Below are 20,876 nucleotides of genomic sequence, written 5' to 3'. Positions count from 1 at the left end.
ATGGCGGCGGGTTCAGGGATGGATGCGGAGCAGACGGTCGGCGCGGAAGGCTATCGACGGCGACGGTGCGCCCTCACGACGTTGCAAGGCGGGCAGGGACGGATCCGCTTATGGCGGCCGGGGCAGGCACGGCGAAGCGGAGGTCACGGCCGACGCGGCTGGCACGGAGGTGAGAGGCTGAGCGGCGCACGAGCAGAACCCTAGCGGCTATCGGGGGAACAGGACGATGAGAGAGAATGTGAAGCAGAGCTGAGGGTTGACTTATAGATCAGCCGCCGAACGGCTGGGCTGTTCAGCCCAGCCAAAACCAGCCCCGCCAGCCAATTAAGCCAGCCGAACACACCCTTCATCAGTGGCCTGTGGGCTGTGAGGCTGTGATCAGGACGAGCCAAAGTAGGGTAGCAGTGTACTGTAGCAGATTTCGAAGTTAGTACGACCAGAATCAAATTCCCGCAATTACTTGCCCAGGCCTTGTTTAGATTGGGGTTAGGAATCAGTATTTGGCACTGTAGCACTTTCGTTTGTATTTGATAATTATTGTCCAATCATGGCCTAACCAGACTCAAAAGATTCGTCTCGTAATTTACAATCAAACTGTGTAATTAGTTATTTTTTTATCTATATTTAATATTCTATGCATGTGTTCAAAGATTTAATGTGATGGAGAAAGAGTGAAAAAACTTACAATCTAATCTAGACCCCAGTCTTAAAATAAAGCTGCTGAGATTGGATGCGTTTCCTCCCGTGTCCTTCTTCCATTGACATCAAATCATCATAAGCGACGGGACCTGACGCAGCCCTTTTTCTTAAACCAGAGACCTGATGCTAGTATAATCCGAGAGCTTCCCAGTACGTCTATCTTTACTATTTTGTATCTGAAGAAACTAAAGCCACGTTATCTACAGCAGTTTCAGAAAGCTGCTATCCGGTCGCAGCTACAGGCCGAGGTTGCGCACAATCAGATATGGCCCATGGTCACTAGCAGCAACGTATTGCCTGCAGCCGTAGCGCGCGCTCTCTTTTTCTCCCAGCATCACTCACCATGAGCTGACGTCGACGCAGGCAACCTAGACACACCAGCCATGGACGTACTGTACGCTGCAGGCCAGCGCAAAGTGTCTGTGCAAGCAAAAGTGCAAAACTGAACTGAAACGACCTGCTCTTATGCTCAGGGCGCGTTTAGTTTGCCCTCAAAGTTGGCGCCGCCAAAAATTCAAGGTACTATAGCATAATGTAGCGTTTCGTTTGTATTTGGTAATAATTGTCCAATCGTTGACTAATTAGGCTCAAAACGTTCGTCTCGTAAAGTACAACCAAACTGTGCAATTAGTTTTTGATTTCGTCAATATTTAGTACTCCATGCATATACCACAAGTTTGATGTGACGAAGAATCTTCTTTTTGCATAGTGCTAAAATTTGGATTCTGGTGTAACTAAACAAGACTCGGAAGAAAAGGCAACAAGAAAGGAGAGCTGCTACTAGAGTCATGTGAATGTTTTCTCGCTTGGATCTCAACCGTCGCACCGAAAACCTCCCCGGCGGTAGTTTATCAGGTCTTCGTAAAAACTAGCTACAGCTAGTAATATGTGATTGCCGTCGACTTGTATGCAGAAGGTTTCCAAAAGAAAAAGGACTAGCATCAATGTCACCTGAAATTGGCGTTTTTGTGAGCAAGTTGACCGATTTTATTGGTATTTTTTGCCTTTTTTTTGAAAGTTTTTCATAAATGTACCTCTGGAGGTAAGATTTCAAAATGTAGACCCTTATCTCGGCGCTGGAGTAATAGGCGCCGAGCTTACATGTCTCGGCGCTAGTGCATATGTCGCCTAAGTTTTGGGGCCACGTAGGTGTCAATGAAAACGTGGCGGTGACCTTGGCGTCACTGATCTTGGCGTCGAGCTTGACGCCGTAGATCTTGTTGCCGAGCCCGACACTAAATATCTTGGCGTCGTTCTGGCCTTACAGGTGGGTTTGTTTTCTTTCTCTCCTCCTTCCTCTCCCATTCTCTCTTATGCCTCTGTCTCCGGCGCCGCCCGACGCTGGCGCGACTTGTCGTTGCGCCGCCCCGCTCCGCGCCAGTAGGCGAGCTTGGCTCGAGCACCGGCGTCGCGGCCAGCCACGCCCATCCCCACCCCGCTCGCCGAGCCGCGAGGCGTCGTGCCCCGCCCACGACTGCTGCGCCGCCCTACCCGTCGTCGAACCCGGACGGTCGCGACCGCACCGGTCCCTGCTGCGCCGCCCTCCCTTGCCCGCTCCTCAAGGGCAGCGGGGTGCCATTTGCCAGCCTCCTGTGGTCGCCCGCCCCCGCCCTCTTGGCCACTCCGGTTGCCGGCCGGGTGCACGCGTGGGCACACGACAGCTTCCCCGCCAGCCGTCTCTGCCTCTTGTCGACCGGCTACGCCTCCCCTACACTCGAGGTACATTAGTTTTTAAATTTTTTTATTTAATAGTGGTTATTAGTTGGTTAGTGTGGTAGTGATTTAGATAGGTAGAAAGATATTTAGATCGATAGGTTGATTGGTGGATACTTTACATAGTTAGATATATAGTTAGTTATATAGTTAGTAAGATAGTTAGTTAAGTAGTTATATACTTAGTCACATAGTTAGATAGTTACTTGACATAATTAGTTAGTAGTAGTTAGTAGTGAATTGATCGTATCTATTTAGTTAGTTATTACATACTAGAGACCTTATACTTAGTATGCTTCATTTATATTTGACTAAAGGAACTGTGCGTCCTTATGTGTATGAACTAGATGGACAACTTAGTGAGCATATATCATGGAGGCACCATGGAAAGAGATCACTATCGATATGTTGAGTTTGTTGAGATGCAAAGCGTGCCTGTGTTATTCAATGAGAAGCCTTCATTTAGTAAGTTGGTTGCAAGGGCTCGGGAGGAGCTACATTGACATGGAGATGATGGCATCACCGTGGAGGGTGTACTTCACCTAAGTTCCCCTCCCAACATCCTAAGGAAGATGATCCCAATTGGGTGTGCAGGCCAGTGGGAGAACTATGTGAGATCGTCTATGAACTGTCAGTTCCAAAGTTTGGACGTGGTTGTGCGTAGGGTGTTAGTTGATCCCATCTCTCATGGGTTTTCCCCACCAATGGGTTAGCAAGCACACTTCGACCCTCCCATCCCGGAACCTAATATGGATGTGGAGGTTGCACCTATGGTTCTCGATGCTCAATCTGCCCCTAGTGAGCTTGTTGGAGATGCTTATCAGACTCATGATGTTGTGGCAGATCCTTCTCATGAGATCCCTTTGACACAGAATCATCCAAGTAAGTGTCTTATCTGTATGGTTATTGGGAGCTTACCCCCTTCCTTACATCCATTTTTTCATTCTTTGCTCATTTTTCTACTTATGTTGCAGGAGACATTCTTGACAATGTGGATATGCCCCCTGTTGTTGCGCAAGTGCACTATGGAGATGGATTCTGTGGCTCTAATAGTGTTGAAATTATGAATGATTCGGAGCCATATGAGATGGCAGGGGCTCTTGATTCTGATAATGATTGCCCTATCGGAGAGCTGACAGAGAATGATATTGAGATACTGAGGCGTATCTTTCTCGGCTGCCGTGATCCAAGAGTTCATGAGTTCAACGATCTTGCTCATTTCGATCAGGTGTGTGTAGAAGGACATGATGATGAGCTCCTAGAAGCTTCTGAGGCCGGCCCTAACATGGTAATTGAGAAGGGTAGGGTATTCAAGGACCTTTCTGCATTGAAGAGGTGGTTACAGGCATTTGCAGTGATACGAAAGAGACCTTACAAGGTCTTGCATTCATATGTGGAGCGCCGTTACATAGTTGTGTGTGACAAGGAACACTGCACATGGAGGGTTTGTGCAAGGAAGCAAAATGTCACTGAAAAGTGAAAGATTATAAAAGTTATCGAGCCACATAATTGTGCTGACCATGTGCTAACACTGAAGCATCGACATTTGACATCTACCCTCATTGCCAAGTGGTTGATGAAAATATTACAGGGAGAACCCAACATGAAGGTTAGGACAATTATCAGGACCGTTGAGGAGTTGTATGGAGGTTATGTGATAACTTATGGTAAAGCTTGGTGGGCTAAGCAGCGAGCGTGGAAGATGATATATAGAGACTGGGAGGATGGGTATGAGCAGCTGCCAGTACTTTTCAATGCAATCAAAGCAGTGAATCCAGGCATGCATTATGAGTACATCACAAAACTAAATGCATGGAAGGATGGGAGGCAGACATTCTTTCGTGCTTTCTGGTGCTTCCCTCAGTGTGTCGAGGCCTTTAGGCACTGCCGTCCCATCTTCTCCATTGATGGTATGTTCTTGATTGGCAAATATCAGGTCACATTTCTTATAGCCATATCCTGTGACACAAATAACAAGTTGGTTCCTTTGGCATTTGCTTTGGTTGAGAAGGAGAACAATGACAGTTGGGGATGGTTCCTAAGGCTAGTCCGGATACATATGGTTGGGCCTAGTAGGGAGGTTGACATCATATCTAATAGGCACTAGGGCATACTTAATGCTATGCGAGAGCAGATAGAGGGGTATGCACCTTTGCACCATCGTTGGTGTACTCGGCACCTTGCCGAGAATCTACTCCGGAAGGATGGTGTGAAGGATAACATTGATCTGTTCTAGGAGGCTGCTCGACAGCTTGAGGACAAGTACTTTCAGAAAAAAGTTGGAGCAACCCATGTCGTGATCTATTTTCTCTTCTTTCTTTGGAACCCACATGGTAATATTTTCCATAGTGAAGCTTACATACGATGATACTATTACGCATGATTTCTTCAATCACTCTGTACCTTTCTTGAGAAGCTTACATCAAATAGTCACGTCATATAGCTTAGGTGCCATCATTTTATAGCATCAATTTCATTCCTAAGAATCTAACATTTTACGTGACATGCAGGTTGGATCGTTAGAAGAACAGGAATATTTTTTATTGGGATAAGCACTACTAGTACTACATTGAACAATGGGAGCTGTTGCATGACAACGTGGACGAGAACAATGAGCCACACACGAAATGTGAGTATAGGCGCTACCAAGCTTGGTACCAAGGTGTGACACATTGTAGGCTGAGGCTATAATGGACAGAAGATGACTATGCCGACATCGAGTCCTCCGACGATGAAGACACGGCGTACGACCAAACTACTTGTGTAGGAAGGCAGGTGGAGGCAGAACCAATCTTAGATAGAGTGATAAGTCAATTGTCTTATTTTTCTATGTTAAGTTATATACCAATACAATCTGTGTTTGAGGTCTCTATTTTAGTTAGTGGCACCTTCGAGTCGTAGCATCCTTATAATTAATTTAATCATGCAACATAATCATGCCTTAAGAAGAGGACTGGATGGAGTTTGATGCATGACCAAATGGATATTGATGACCTGTAGGGCAATACCCTCAAATGCTCGGTTGAAGACATTGAGCGCTTTCGTCCGAGAGTCAGGGACGACGACACACGTAGCTTCCTAAACGTAAGAATCAAAATATTCTTTCAAATATATTATTAATACGTTAAATTCTTTCGGTTAACATAATTTTGTACAACAAAGACTGTCATGTCGGCTACGTCGTGCGGCTGCTCATTGTGGTTGTAGGACAGCCACGATGCAAGACGTGCACGTTCCATCCATAGACAGAGGAGGCTTAGGTTCATCTAGCCAAGCATCTACAGGGTCCATAGGCATTACGTACGAGGACGAGGATGAGGACGACAACGAGGTGGACCAGAGGCAAGAGGAGCTTGTCCCGTCTCAGCTCCATGACGCTCCCTCGACTCAGCCTACATAGCCTTCATGCACTAGGCGACGCCGTCCACCTGACCCTTACACTTCAGGCACCGATGCTCTTGGTCAAAAGGGTAAGGGTAAGACTAGGAGACAGTGAGGGTTTGTGGTAGATGTTATTATGTACTATTATGGACTTTGTGGACTTTTGTTATAAACTATTGTGAACTATATGGATTATTATTATTGACTATGAACTACTATGGACTATAATTATGGACTGTGTGGACTATTAATATGCTCATGTATATGGTTTCAGATTAATATTGCATATATTTGTATGTTTGAACATGTTGTATTAAGGTTAAATATTCATCTCATATTTGTGTATGGATTGCATCAAAAAATAGGGGAAATTTTACCGAAATTTTCTACCTAAAGTACATATTAATCAGCGCCATCAATTTTTCTGGTTCATTAAGCTGATAATTTGTTTTTTTGTTATGAGTATGCATGTATGCCTCTCGGCCTATCGTATTGGTTGAGATTATCTTTTCTTTCATGCAAAAGAATCGAACATGATTATGTACCACATTGGTTGAGATTTTCTTTTCTTTTCTTTCATTTTATGCAAAAGAACTAAACGTGATTACGTACACTGCATGCGTGTGAGCCAATCTTGCATGCGAGTGGCCGAGCACTGAGCCGCTGAGCAGCAGCGGAGTAGACTAGCGGGTAGGTATGTTTATGTCATTGTCTCCAACTGTAGTTAGTAAAATAATGTAGCATTTACAGCTATTTGTCATATCACCATCGAATAGACTTTTCAGTGTCCTTCAAAATAGTGACTGAAGTCTAAAATTGAATAGGTTTTTAGTCATGGAATCTAGGCTCTCTAGTGTCCTACGATATAGGCTTTTCAGTGATTCTAAGTAGACTTTCTAGGAGCATTTACAGCACAATACAACAGCTAGCAAACCTGTCTCCACCTATATATATGCGTTCTTGGATGCATTGCTAACCAAAAGGAAAACCTAACTAGTATTCGGTTTCATTAGAGTAGGAATGTCTAGAGGTTCATCTAGAGGAAAGGGTTTCGGGAGTGGTAGAGGAAAGGGGGGCGGACGAAGGGAACTCCCATTGTGTAGGAGGGGTCTCTTGGGCCTAATTTCTTTGAGGAACCAGTGTATCAGTTTCCCCCCAGAGCAAGAGTGATTTCACTAAAGAGTGTCCTCTCATAGGATACGATAACAGGAAGAAAGATTGGCCAAAATGCATGCATGGTGAGGACTGCTTAGTGTAGATGTTCACCGAGGGGATAGACAAAGGTCGTCGCTTCTTTAAATACCCATGAGCATGGGTAATTGCTATTACATTTTGTTTGTTAAATATGTTTCTCGAATACCCTTACAACTCACAGGACATACTTATTGTAGTCTTTTGAGTCCGAAGAAAACTGTGGGTTCACTAGGTGGGTCGATCCTCGACCAATTTATCTGCATCAGCAGTACATCTACTACATGTAGGACCAAATCTTCGATCTACAAAGGGAAGTTAGCAGCGGGTACAAGGAAGACGAAGACAACGACAACAACAATGGTGCAAGTTCACAAGAGGCACTATGCAATAATCCATATTGCACATGCCCTAATCACAAGAACAAGGGGTCTCCGCCGTCACCCCCACCATCACCACCAATAACAATGGAAGGCTAATGTGGAGAAGGTACAACACAATTTGCTATGTGGCCACACTACTAGGACGACCCTATCTTATTCACATGGCACATCCATGTGTTTGTTGTTTGGTTTAATTACCTAAGGCATGTTAGGTTTTGTCGAAGAAACTATGTACCCTTGTTTGGTACATGTTCTCACATGTCATTTCGTGTGCTTGTTGTTCACTTCAATTACCTCAGGCATGTTAGGTTTAGTTCAGGACCTCTGTACTCTAGTTTGGTATATGTTCTCACATGCCATTTCATATGTTGTGTGTGTTGAATTATATAATGCCCTACTTTGTTAGGTTTTGTTTACAGCATGTGATCGTATAATGCCCTACTTCATTATGACTACAAATAATAAAAACAACTACATAATGAAAAGTTCAATACTATGACACATTAAACAACACAATAATACTAGAAGTACATGCCGACAAACTAAATAACGCAGTACAAGACCTAAGTATGCCCATACTTAAAGTGCATTACATGACAACACAATGAAAAGTCCAACGGTAGACAACATTGTTCATGAATAAACCATAAAACTAGCAAGTAATGAAGACTACTGAGTGCAATAAGGCCACTTTCCCTTTCTCAGGGCATCGGGATTCTCCTCCATCGCTGCTTTCGCTCACCATGCACGCTCAAGCTTCTTCTCCCTCTCCTCCCTATACGCAGCAACACGCCTTCTTTCCTCCTCTTTCTTGTGCTCCTTTTCTGCAGCCTCCTCTCTGCGTCTCTTCTCTATCATCTCCTTGTCCTCTGCCTTCCACCGCAACAGTTCTGTATCCATTCCTTGTCTTCAGACTCGATCTCAACGTCGATCCTCTGCTCAAAATCAGAGAACGGTGGAGAGGTCTGCAACAAATGCAATTGTTATAAAACAAAAAAATCATGCAAGATGTCATATGACACAAAATAATTATTACACAACATCAATTCATCACCATCTTGTTAATGCGACGCTGACGAAGTGTAGGCTCAAACGCAAAATTGGAACACATCCAATACCTCTTCCTATACATATCCTCTTCATCGGACTTGGCTACCTTGCAAGGATCGCCGCAAAAGCACATGAGCACTGAAACACCACTAGGTAGAGACAATGGGTCGAAGACATTTCCGATCATCCGGCCATAACTACAATTTAGCCATTTTCGTTCTAAAAACCGAAAGTAATTAACATTAAATCCTACCCCTAGGGTTTCCCATTTGATCCACAACAATAAACCCATAACACAACAATAAACCGCTGAGGTTACCTTGGTTTGCTAGCTTTTCCATGCCTTGGCATTATACGGTTGTATAATATAAATATTAAAATTACATGAAACCCTAAGTAATGACGATTCTTAAGTTGAAAAATCCGACTAATATATACCGAATCGATGTGAAAAAAACTAGGAGGGGCGATGATACCTTACTCTCGAATATCTATGGATCAAATCAAAGTTTTCAAAGTCCAATATGTCAATTCGTGAGGCAGGACGAGGTGGGCAGAGAAAAAACACGAGAGGGAGGAGAAAGAAGAGGAAGACGGCTCGAGCAGGAAGGTTGGGTGCCGAGTTAAAACACCCCCTCAGCGCCATAGATCTTGGCGACGTTCTCGACGTCAATAACCATGGCGCCAAGCTTGCCGCCAATAACCCCGGCGCCGTGCTGCCTGTCAGGTCAGCGTCCACGCCGTCAATGTGGCACCGACCTAAGCGCTAAACCCTTTGACGTTGAGACTTGTAAGCTCGGCGCCACCAACGATGACGTCGAGCTAAGGGTCCAGATTTTAAAAGCATACCTGCAGGGGCATAATTGTGAAAAACTTTCAAAAAAAAATCAAAAAAACAAAAAAATCGGGCAAGTTAAGTGAAAGCTACGTGCAGGACGTTGAATAATCTATCTGCTCAATCATGTGACGGAACCTAATCGTTTTATACTCCCTTCATCCACGAAATAATACAATCCTCACGTCAGACAGTTAAAATTTTGACTGAATTTATATAAAATGTAGTAACACTTTGATACAAAATAAGTATTATTAGATTAGTTATAGAATATATTTTTATAATAAATTTATTTAGAGAGATATTTTTTTATACTATTTACTATAAATTTAGTTAAACTTGAGTTAATTTGAACTCCATGTATCCTACTATTTAATACAATTTTCTTATAGTTTTTTACAACAATTTTCTTATAGTTACTAGTATAAAGAGTTTCAACAATGTTGAGTGCGCTAGCAAGTCAGCTGGAAATCTCCTCTTTCGATCGATTTGTTTAGCGGTGAGTGAAAGCGTTTTTTTTATAGAGAAAAAAAAAAGAGAGCTCAGAATACGTCTTCCTATGTGGCGCCTACGTGGGCGTACATGACGTCGAGTGGAGCTAAAAAAAAGTCCTGCTAAAAGTATTATTATCTAATTTGTTATAAAAAAATATTATTACGACTTATAAACGTAAAGAACAGGGCGAAAGGAATCCGATACAAACTCAACACCCATGAAAGTACTCCAATACAATTCTCCTGGCCAGTGGCCCCCGGGGGGCTGCGCCGCTACGCGCACCCGGCGACGCCCACACGAAATCCCCCGCTTCTCCTCTATTTATACACACCACCAATACGGCGATATAAAACAGACACAAGACTACTCAGCCCCTTCTCCTCTCCCACCCGGCGCCTCGCCGGAGCTCCGCCGCCGCCGCTGTCCGGTTCTCAGCAGCAGCCACCGACGACGCCGCGCATCCGTGGAATACCCTCAGATACGCCGCCCCGCGCTGCGTCTTCCTGAGGCCGAGGCTCCGACGCCGCCGAACCCGTGCATCCCACGGGTCCGGAGGAGGAAACGGGAGGAGCTGCTGCTCGGCGGCCGCCGAGGAGGAGCCTAGGGGATGGGGACCGCGAGGGGGTTGGCCCGCGTGCGGTGGGAGGCGCTCGCCGCGTGCATGACGTGCCCGCTCTGCCGGGGACTTCTCAGGGAGGCCACCGCCATAACCTTGTGCCTCCACACATGTGAGTGCCTTCTTCTTCTCTCTCTCTCCCTCCCTCCCTCGCGGCCCTGGCTGTCTCTGTCCCGTTCGTTCGTTCGAGCTCTCTATCCGCGCCTGTCTCTGCCCGCGCCCCCGCGTTGGCGCTCGTCTCCTCGCGTTTGCGTCCTTCGTTTTGGTGTCGGATTCTTCCTGTTCTCTTGTTCAGATGCCCCCGGCGATCGGGCTGGTGTCCGATGCGAGTTCTTTGATCCCAGGAGGGTGGCGAACGCGCTGCCTTTCGCGTGGATTGTGGGCGTGGCTTTCGTCGCGCGTCCTGCGTGGTTGCCCGTGGTGGCCACAGGCCACCTCGCGCCGCGCGTTCGCGTTTGCTTCCCCGTGGCCGGCGTTGCTGTTGGAGACTACGAGCTCAGCGGGAGTCGGGGTTTCGTGCCCGGCGCTCACGGGGATGGTTCTTCCCACGTCGCCGTGCATCTAGTGTTTTCTCTGCTTGTTCTTGACGATCCCGAGGTGTCCCGTGGCGCCTCTTGATCTGCACGAGGTCCAAAAGGCGCGGGCTTTCTCCTGAACCGCGTCTGCTTTGTCGGCGCCGAGCTACGCCCAGCTGCCGCGGGAGCTACCCGGGACGGCCCCGCGCTCCCGTCTACGGCACGCTCGCGCTCGGTTTCTCGCCGCCGCCGTGTCCCCTGTCTCGTTCCAGTGTGCTCGGTTCTTGCTCTGCCCGTCTGCCGAGTGGGCAATGCTGCGAAGCAGCAGCGCTCAGGCGGCTCCCAGGTTTCATCAACGCCGCTGCAGGCTATTCGCAGTCTTAACTTGGAACAACCGTTGGGATGCGTACCGCAAGTTATCTTGGCCCTGAGCAGACCCTCGGCGGTGATCGCCGGTGCTGCACATCCTCGTGCCTCTGTCTCCCATCCGCGATTCCTGACGGGGTGACTGAACAACTTTCGGTGCATTAACGCTTGCGGACCGCGGAGCTTTTAGTGCTACGGGAAAAGGCTGTAAAGCGCTGGCACTTGTTGCGGAATGTTTGAGTGTCATGCATCGAGGCATTCGAGTAGCTTCCTGTGAGTTCGGTAATGGTCGGGAAGTTTAAGAAGGGTGCCATTCTAGCCTGCTTCTGATAAGAAACGTGGTCTCCGATTAGCTGGAGTCCTCATGCTTATTATTGATAGAATGGGAAATTGAATTCAGTTGGATGCTGTGATTGTGTACTGCCTTCTAGTAGTTATTTGTTGAGGGAGTTGGGACTTGTATAAGGAAATTACTTGTAGTGCTCATGCTACACGGTTTGATCTGCAGTTCTGCAGCATTCTTGTGATGTCAACCATGCAGCATAGTGTGGCACATATCCTTGTAGGAACCAGAGACCAAAGGAAACACTTCGGCAGGAGCTTTCAGAGTTTGTGTGCCAAATATTGCAAGTTACTAGTTGCTGTGAAAGAAGTTCACGCGTGTTGTTACTGTTATCAGTTGTTTTAAACCTCTTTCTGAATCTGGCTTCCTTGTCTTATTAGAATTTCTCCTATTACTATGTCTTTGACAGTTTGTCGGGAGTGCATTATGGAGAAAATAAATTATGTGGAAGTTGACTGTTGCCCAGTATGCGACATTGATCTTGGCTGCGATCCTGAAGAGAAACTCAGGTGAATCAGTTGTTCTGACTTTTGAGTTTCTGCTGTAAAACATAGTTTCTACTTTCTCCTTACCCCGTTCTGGCAATGCCTTCTGCGTTCAATTTTTTTTGTACAAGTGCAACCATGAAGATGAAGCATTAGTATGATGTGAAGTCCTATACATCATGCTATTGCTAATGAGTAATAAAACCGTGTATCTTGAAAACTTCTCTGACAAACTCGGCCAGTAATGGCGCCAAGATCAAGGGATGGTCAAAGTGCAGAGAAAGGATTACAGAGATTATCATAATGGATAAAACCCATATGTAGTGCTATTTGCCTAGGATATCTGCAATTCAGAGTTTCAGACAAACAATCTCTGTTATAAATATAGCTTGGGATTTTAGGTTTAACGCTTAAAGTACTTGGAGTATAAACATCCACTTTCCTTCTACACTGTCACATATTCGCATATAGCATTTATTGAAGCAGCCTTTAGTCCATGTCCTATTAATAGTTTGGCTATGACATGATCTATTGTTGACATATCATATCTGATTGAAAATCGTTTCTTACGATTATCACTTTAGGGAGGACATAAGCTTGTAATACACCTTTACGTATCATGTTTTTTTAATTTGACAAAAGTTGGAGAAACCAGCCTCTCTTGTGCTCACTGCCTACGTTTTGTACTGTAGTTCTTTTCTGAATACTTTTTTGCCTCAAGTACCCGGGTTTTTTTTTAATTATGTAAACAGAATTTGGGCCATAGTGTTGCAGCTTCTTATTTATTTCTAGTGCATCGACTGATCAACTACGAATTGATGCTACCTAACTGTGATGATTTCCTTGTTTGAAGGCCTGACCACAACCTTCAATATATCAGGAATAAGGTATTTCCAATTAAAAAGATAAATGTTGATGCCCCAAAGGCTGTAACAACATTGCCAGCAAAGAGAAAACAGAGGTCCCTTTCTTCCTTGGTGGTTGACACTCCAAGGGTAGTAAAGCGGACTGGTTTGACTGGAAAGAGAACCAAAGCTAAAAGGAGGGCAGCAGCTTCTCGTGCAACTTCTCCCGTTAATAATGGAGCCATGAAATTACCAACTAAATCTGAAAATCGAGATCAGAAGACTGAGAAAAGCTCTGCATCACAATGTACCAAGGTGGCAACAACTGCAAACGAAACTGAAAATCAAGATCAAAAGAAGACCAGGAAAACTTTGGCAAAACAGTCGACCAGGGCAGCAACACCAGCAAACAAAAAACAGGTAAATATGGAGAACCATATGATGTTTGTAACATCACATTATTTCATGTGAAATTTCTCTGTGGATTCTCTTGTTAAAATGTCTTGTTCTCACACATCATTATGCTGCAAAACAGCGAAATACAGATGTAGAAGTTTCAAGTAAGGCATCTTCCGAAAATAGAAAGAATGGCAAGACAGCTGACAAGGATGAGCTCCGTAAATCTTCAAAGGTACCTAGGCCAACTCCCAAAATCCATGCCATCAATGAAGAGCAAATAAAAGAGAAAGAGAGTGAACTCCCTACAAGGAAAGGAGAGGCAGACAACAAAGTACCTAGGTCAACTCCCAAAATCCATGCCGTCAATGAAGAGCAAATAAAAGAGAAAGAGAGTGAACTCCCTACAAAGAAAGGAGAGGCAGACAACAAAGTGGTTATTCCTGGGACAAGTGTGAGAGAACATTCAAATAACTCAAATCTTAAAGAGAAAAATGATGGCAGTTCTCCAGAATCTTCACCATTGAAAGATAAAACAACAACAGCGGATGATTCTTACCAAGGATCGCTTGGTTCTGCAAGCGATTTGCATGATCCAATAACTACTCCGGTGTGGTTCTCGTTAATTTCTTTGCCTAACCAGTAAGTATTCATAGTGAACTGTTGCTTTCTTAAAAGCTGAGGAAACTCTGTAAAAAAATAGTATTCATAGTGAACTAATGATTGTGATGATAATCTTATGTCATTTTCTGAGTTTTAAGTCAAAATGCTAACTGGTTTTCAGGAAAGAAGATCCACAACTGCCTCAGTTATCAAAGACTCACATGAGAATCAAGTGAGTTCCATTTAGTCCTGTAATTTCTTTTGACTCTTGCCATTCTCGGAATCTCTTGTTCATAGTTTAGAGCTGTCCAATTCTTTTCCCTATTAGTCTGCTCCAGGCTGTTCGACGTACCATGGTGCTAATAATATTTCTTCTCAAGACTACATGACTGTAGTAATGTTACCATCCTGGCATCTCCTGATTAGTTTGAGCTCTGGTATTTTGTTCAACGTACCATGATGTAAATGTCTTAGGAACTTCTTTGGGCCATTCTACTAGCATGTGTTCTTCTCCCTGACATTTAATTCCTTTCTTTGTTTTTAATTTTTGTCGTTGTTTCAGAGACAGCAGTTTGCAGATTTCCTCGGTACAGAGGTACATCATGAAGAAACTGGATCTAGCTAATGAAAATGAGGTGATTTACTCAGATGTTGCTACACTTCCATTTTTGTTATTAATCACAATAAAATACTGAGCTGGCCACTTGTGGACTTGTTTTAGAGTACCGGATCCACATAGACAATTAGACATCAACCATGCAAATGTGAAAGACCACTAGCAATACACTGAGTCAGTTTCAGAGTAGCCCTGCCATGGATAGAGCCACAAGATTCGAATGGCGAATTGTGTTCTCCTGTCCGCTGCAAATTAGCCTTTTTGTCACCTATTTCACATTCCTTCTGCGTGACATCCATATACTTGAACGCCTTAGTATCTTTCTGTTCTTTGCACTGATGCTTTGAGTTCATGCAAAGAAGGCGCTAATAATTCTGCTGTAGATGACAGTAATTCTGATTGATTCCATCCTTTTATTTTAATTTGATCCCTGTTCCTCTCCAATCCAACTGCAGGTGGAGATCATTTGCCATGGCGAGCCGATCTGCCCCTCGAGCACGCTGCATGGGCTGATGGAACTGTGGCATCGTAGACAGTCGACAGAGCCCGTGGAGGCGTTGGTGGGCACGCCAGCCAACGAGTTCGTCATGGTGCTGGGCTACCGTCGCCGCCACCGCCCTAATTCGGTGCCTAGCACCGTCGCCGTGCCTCCGGAGCCCTCCTGAAGCGGTCTGCATGGGTGACTGCACCGCCGTGGAGCCTTGAACTGCACTGCTCCGTCCGCTTTTGTCCATCCTCAATCAGTCTAGCCGTTTAGGATAAAACAGAAGAAAGAAATTACCACTACAGTTTTTTTTACTCATTTCTTAGACTTTCCTTTGGATCGTACTCATTTCTTAGACTTTTGTAAAGAGGGAGAGGGGAAAGAAGTTAGTCTACCTGCAGTCTGTGGTAAATGATGTTATATTAAGCACTTTAAACAACCGTGTTTACTCGACATTTCTGACGGAAAAAGTTACTAGGGTGAAATCGATGTCGTGTTGTTGCGCCGTGATTCTTCGTTCGCCGATTGCCGTGCCAGGCAGCGCACAGTGCCTGCTAGAAAGGGTGAAGTCTGAGGGCTGCTGGCGGCTGGCCGGCCGGCTCCGGCTGTTTCTATCTCGTGGTTTGACTTTGAACGGTAATTGTCTCTACGGCAACGGCAAAGCATAACCTGCTGGCTGCTGCACAGCATGGCTTGCATGCCAAGGTGGCGCACACAGTTCACAGCCATACTGCGCGGCTGTGAAGCTGGAGCTGTGCGTGCAGCAGAAACGCTTCACGAGCTTTTGAGCTTGAGGCTTGAGCTCCACGCTCCACGTCATGCCTGGAGCCCTGGACTGCTTCCCGACTCCCGACTCCCGTTGCTGACGCCTGACGGACGGTGACGAGCAGCTGGCCCAGCGAAAGGACGTGCCTGCGAATCTCTTCGCTTCGCTCCCAAGAAAGCGAGGCGGCCTTTGTTCTGAGCGAAGCAAAGCCGAGGCCGCGGTGTTGACTTTGACCATCTGCTGTTGAACGTCACTTGATGCTTACAGTAAGCACGGATCCCACAAGCGTATAGTTAGATGCCAAAATTAGCTTTAGTGGATTCAGAGCTCCTGCAGGGGCTTCAGCTCCGGCTCCTGCAGGAGCTGTGCCAAACGTCTATTTTGGAAAGGGTTTCGCATGGGAAGTCGGTTGAGAGCCGGAGCCATTTTTTGCCTGCGCAGGAGAAGCCTAAAAAACAAGCTTCGCGCGGCTCCTGACTGTGGGTTCACGTCGTCTAGTGCGAAAGGAGCCGTTTTGACAAACGTTTTTCAGAACGGCTTTAACTCCTTTAGAGGAGCTGCTCCTTCAGAGGAGCCAGAGTCGGAGCCATTTTCAGAGGAGCCAGAGCCCTGCCAAACAAGCCCTTAAACACCTCAGTTAATAGCCCAGCTAATAGCTCCAAATGAGCTGTAGCTAATAATGAAAAAATATTAGCGAGATTATTAGCTAAATAGTATTAATTATATTAGCTAGATGATCCAACGGAACTTAGCTATTAGGCTAGCTCATTAATAATCCAGCTAGTAAAAATCTATTAGCTAGTTTCCTTCTGCTATCAGCTAAGAATTAGCTGACCGGATCAAGTAAGAATATACCCTAGAACTAGAAGCGTGGTAAAATTAACCAAAGGAAGCTTCTTTTCGTTGACTCCGACGAGAAACCATGGGTACGTACTCACTGCAGCTTTTTACGGCTGCAGTTGCAGTTGCAGCTCTGGCTGCGAACAGCAAATTGATATCCTTTTACAACGTGCCGCCAAGCTAGGGCCTGTTTAGTTCGCCTCCAAAACGTTAAATTTTTCAAGATTCTCCGTCACATCGAATCTTTAAACGCATGCATGAAGCATTAAATATAAATAAAAAATAAAACTAATTACACAGTTTAGACGAAATCCACGAGACGAATCTTTTAAGTCTAATTAGACTATGATTAGACACTAATTGTCGAATAACAACGAAAATGCTACAATGTCGTTTTGCCAAAATTTTCGGCAACTAAACTGGGCCTAAGAAAAATCACACTGGGCCTAAGAAAAATCACAGACGAACATGCTGAATACGTGCAATACAGCTTGTTGTCCTGGCAACAGTTGTTTCATAGGCTAACGGCTGCCCTTAAAGCACGGCTGTCACTGCTGCCGCTACATCTGAACATCTCCTTGTGACTTGTGAGAGCAAAATTCTGTAGAATGGCTGCACAGCAGTGCTCTGACCAGCAGCCGAACATGTGCCCCAGCAAACCACGGGACACAGAGAGAATGAGTATAACGTGTGCAGGATAGAGAAATTCAGCAAAACCAGGACAAAAGAGTTGCTGCTAGAGATCGACATATCAGAGCATTCAGGCAATAGAGACTATAGAGAGATCTACAAATTGACAAAAAAGTGAATAGCATTTGAAAATGAAATCCCACCGTGAGTGCACCTTTTGCCTCTGGATTATGCAGAAGGAACACGGAGATTATCCCACCGTGAGTTCAGAAATAGATAACTGTCACAGCAAAATGTCACCAAAACTGATGATATAGTTAACTGCTACAGTACATATAAGAATGACCCAGTTGGGCAATGTCGATGTTTTCCTTCGTTTTCGATTATTACTGCTTCTCCAATGTTATTCAGGCAATGCCAATCAGCTATTCAGGCAGCATTCAATCACACAAGGGAGAAAGAACCCAGGTTGACAGAAAATACATTACAGATGTAGTCTCAAATTTAGCGGCACCCATACAGAACTACAAAAGAGAACACAAGATCAAGGAAACGACGGGATTTTCACATTACCAACAGATACAGTTCATATATCGATATAATAGAGATACAGTGAAGGTCAAAGGTGATGGACATGCACATAAACATGCACTGCAGGATTGTAGAGGATGGATCTATGGCAAGTCAGATACATGAGGATGTACATTATACACCACTCAAAGTTATTGAAATTTAACTAACTCACAGAGAATTGAGCACTAGAATGTGCCGGCAAAATCGCAGTTATCATTCTGAGATATAACAGATTCGAACACCACCATTCCAAACACCAACTGAATCCAGCAATGATTTCACATGATCATTCCACTTGTTTCACCACAAATATAGAAAAGCTTAACATGCTTACACACCCACAACCAATATTAGACATCGTGATGGTAACTACAAGGAAAATTGCTACTATCTGCAAGCAATAACATCAAGATTGCTGAACTGCATAAAGACGGCAAACCATGGTGAATACACCACGCCCAGCTGCGCGGATCAACCAATGCGGACATAGGTGGGCAAGATGGGCCCGGCGGCGCTCATGCCAGTGGCCACCAGGCCGTCCCCGGCAGCCTCCTGCTCCGTGAGGAAGAGGTCGTCGGTGGTCCTTAGTGCGGCGTGCGCGCTGACCAGCGCGCCCCCGATCATGACGGAGCCGATGACGTTCCAGCCAACGCTGGTGAAGAGCATGGCGACGACGGTGACCCCGCAGAGCGCGGCGAGCACGGTGCCGTCATCGAACTCCATCCCGAGGACCCTGAGTGGCTGCCCCCCCTGCGCGGGCCGCGCGAAGTAGAGGAAGAACCAGGCGGCGCAGAGGAAGAGGAGCACGAAGAGAGTGCCGGGGTGCCAGAAAAGCGAGGCCGCCACGACGGCGAGCACGGCCAGCGCGTAGTTTGCGCGGAAGTAGGCGGTGTTGCGGCGCATCCGGGCGAGCGCCTCCCCGAGGGAGGGCGGCTTGGAGAAGGCCGGCGCGCGGAAGACCTCGGCCCAGGGCCGGCGCGCCGCGATGAGCGCCTGGCCCTGCTCGCGGAGCCGCGTGACGAGCTCGCCCGCCTTGGCCAGCGGCGACGGAGGCGCCGTGGGGTCCTGGACCGCGGCGGCGTGGGTGGAGACTTGCGTCGGGGGAGGGTTGGGGTTGGGGTTAGGATACGCCGACTGGAGCGCCGGGTAGGTTGGGATCTTGGCGTACCCGGCGCTGCTGCTGCCCCCGGAGGAGGCGGGCGCCGGGTAGGTGTATCCGCCGCCGGGGGCGGAAGAGGCGGGCGCGACGTAGGCGGCGCCTGAGCCGTACATGGCGGCGGAGGAGGAGGCGGGAGCGACGTAGGCGGAGGAGGAGGCGTACGTGGCCGTAGAGGAGGCGGGAGGAGGGGTCTGGGCGGCGGCGGAGTTGCGCATGATCGCGGGGAGATCGGATTTGCAGGAGGGAGGAGAGGTTGGGGAAAGGTGGGGAGGGAAGAAGAATAGGACACGCTTCGCTGGTTGAGTTTGAGTTACCCACGAGCCAGGAAGCCGAAAAGATGATTGCGCGGGCCCGTGCTTCGCTGGAAAACTGGGAGGGGACGGGCTCTCTATTTGTGGGGAGGAAACTGGTTTTGCTTCGTGGCAAAGCACCCCGTTGGCCGTTGGACTCGTTTTCCTCTTGTGTGCAACCCAAATCGTGTTGACATCATGCTTATAACCCTAAGTCCCTAAGCCATCCAATCGTAATCAATTGGTCTAATCTACCGGAGCTCGGCTTATACATGTTATAAGCTATGCTAGCAAAATTGACCGTGCGTTACAACCATGTTAATTAAAAACATATACTAATTTTATTCGACTAAAGATTTAGGTGTAAATGAAATAATTGTTTGTATCAAAAGATCAAATTTTGTTTAGTGTATGAACATCCATAACAGTTGTGATTCGTTTTCTCCGCCTCGTCGACCTCTCCTCAAACACCTCTAGCTCGGCCATGCAGGGCACGACGTCCTTCATCCGTATCTTCTAATGTGTGCACGCCCTCCACGCCACTGTGTTGTTGCTTTCAGCGTAATGCGTGATGGAGGACAGGGTGCGACGTGGTCGGAACGCCAGCACCGCACCTAATCCACTGCTGACGAGCAGTGTCCTAGATAGAGCCTCATCGTGGACACTGGCCCCAACAGGATGCTTCACATATAGCAGGACCGATGAGCTTGCAGAGATTGGAGCCCCAGTTGCCGAGCTTGGCTTTGCACCGCCGCTCTATGGTATCGCACTCCGTGCACACCATGCAGTCGCCTCGCCGTCGTGACCTTTCGAGCCATGAAATCCTGGTCTTCCTATCAATTCCTGTTTCTGACGCCGATGCAATGAGGCGCCTCTACGCCGTGGCAGCAAGACCAAGCGTAGGGCTGAGCCATGCATATACACAAGTTTTATAAGCGGCTGATGCGGCATCTTGCGGGCCGCCTGTAGGAGTATTAAGCCCGCTTGCATCACTATTTGTAGGGAGATAGACTTGTCACCTATGGTAGTGTGGCCTCGAGTGCTTTTTGCTCCTACGTTGTATTTTGGAACGTTTTTCTTTTAACTTTAACTCAGTCAATATGCGTCCATTGTACATGAAATTTTTACCATAGATTCTACACATCAATAGAAGATTTTCGTAAAAATTTCACTGCAAAAGAATTAAGGAAACACCCTCTATCAGTTTACGAAAGAAAACATAGATCTATAACTACACCAAATATTTTATTCTAGAGTGTAGACCTAGTCAATAGGAGTTCAAAAAAAGTTTTGCTATTCTTTATTTTTCTATTTCTATAATTTTCCACATAACTTACAAGTTTTGTTGTTTTATCAGAAAAAAAAAGAAAAGAAGTTAGGCCATGGCTCGGCACAGTCCACCGGCACAAAAGGCCTACGAGGCGGATTCCAGCCCAATAGCAGAGGCCCACGTGGGCTGAACTTTTACATGAGGGATTCCGAGTTTGTCGAATTCAATTCAGATCCTTTTACCGTTTCTACCCCTCTTGCACTTTTGCACCTGGAACCCTTCCTTGTCTTCTATTTTTTTTCTTGTCCTCTTCCTTCAACCCACAGAACCAC

General features: G+C 46.2%; 2 protein-coding genes across 3 annotated transcripts; one reads left to right on the top strand and one right to left on the bottom strand.

The window, feature by feature from the left end:
- Window positions 1-10,085: 10,085 nt before the first annotated feature.
- Window positions 10,086-15,471, top strand: LOC136459497 (E3 ubiquitin protein ligase DRIP2-like). Of its 2 annotated transcripts, none has more exons than XM_066459437.1 (7): window positions 10,086-10,475; window positions 11,997-12,096; window positions 12,953-13,337; window positions 13,453-13,955; window positions 14,098-14,148; window positions 14,479-14,551; window positions 14,988-15,471. In XM_066459437.1, the coding sequence occupies exons 1-7, from the start codon at window positions 10,355-10,357 to the stop codon at window positions 15,195-15,197; spliced, it is 1,443 nt and encodes a 480-aa protein (XP_066315534.1). In that variant the 5' UTR covers window positions 10,086-10,354; the 3' UTR covers window positions 15,198-15,471. The 2 variants fall into 2 exon arrangements, with proteins under 2 accessions (XP_066315534.1, XP_066315475.1); XM_066459378.1 differs by having other exon boundaries at window positions 12,926-13,337.
- Window positions 15,472-17,798: 2,327 nt separating this feature from the next.
- Window positions 17,799-19,372, bottom strand: LOC136476305 (PRA1 family protein B6-like). Its single transcript, XM_066474090.1, has one exon. It carries the CDS (start codon window positions 19,197-19,199, stop codon window positions 18,297-18,299), a length of 903 nt encoding a protein of 300 aa, XP_066330187.1. The 5' UTR covers window positions 19,200-19,372; the 3' UTR covers window positions 17,799-18,296.
- Window positions 19,373-20,876: the final 1,504 nt, after the last annotated feature.

Source organism: Miscanthus floridulus, chromosome 1 (genome assembly GCF_019320115.1).
Source record: "Miscanthus floridulus cultivar M001 chromosome 1, ASM1932011v1, whole genome shotgun sequence".
In the NCBI taxonomy this organism is placed as follows: domain Eukaryota; kingdom Viridiplantae; phylum Streptophyta; class Magnoliopsida; order Poales; family Poaceae; genus Miscanthus; species Miscanthus floridulus.
Note: the sequence above shows the minus strand (reverse complement) of the source record. Positions and strands in the feature narration are given on the sequence as shown.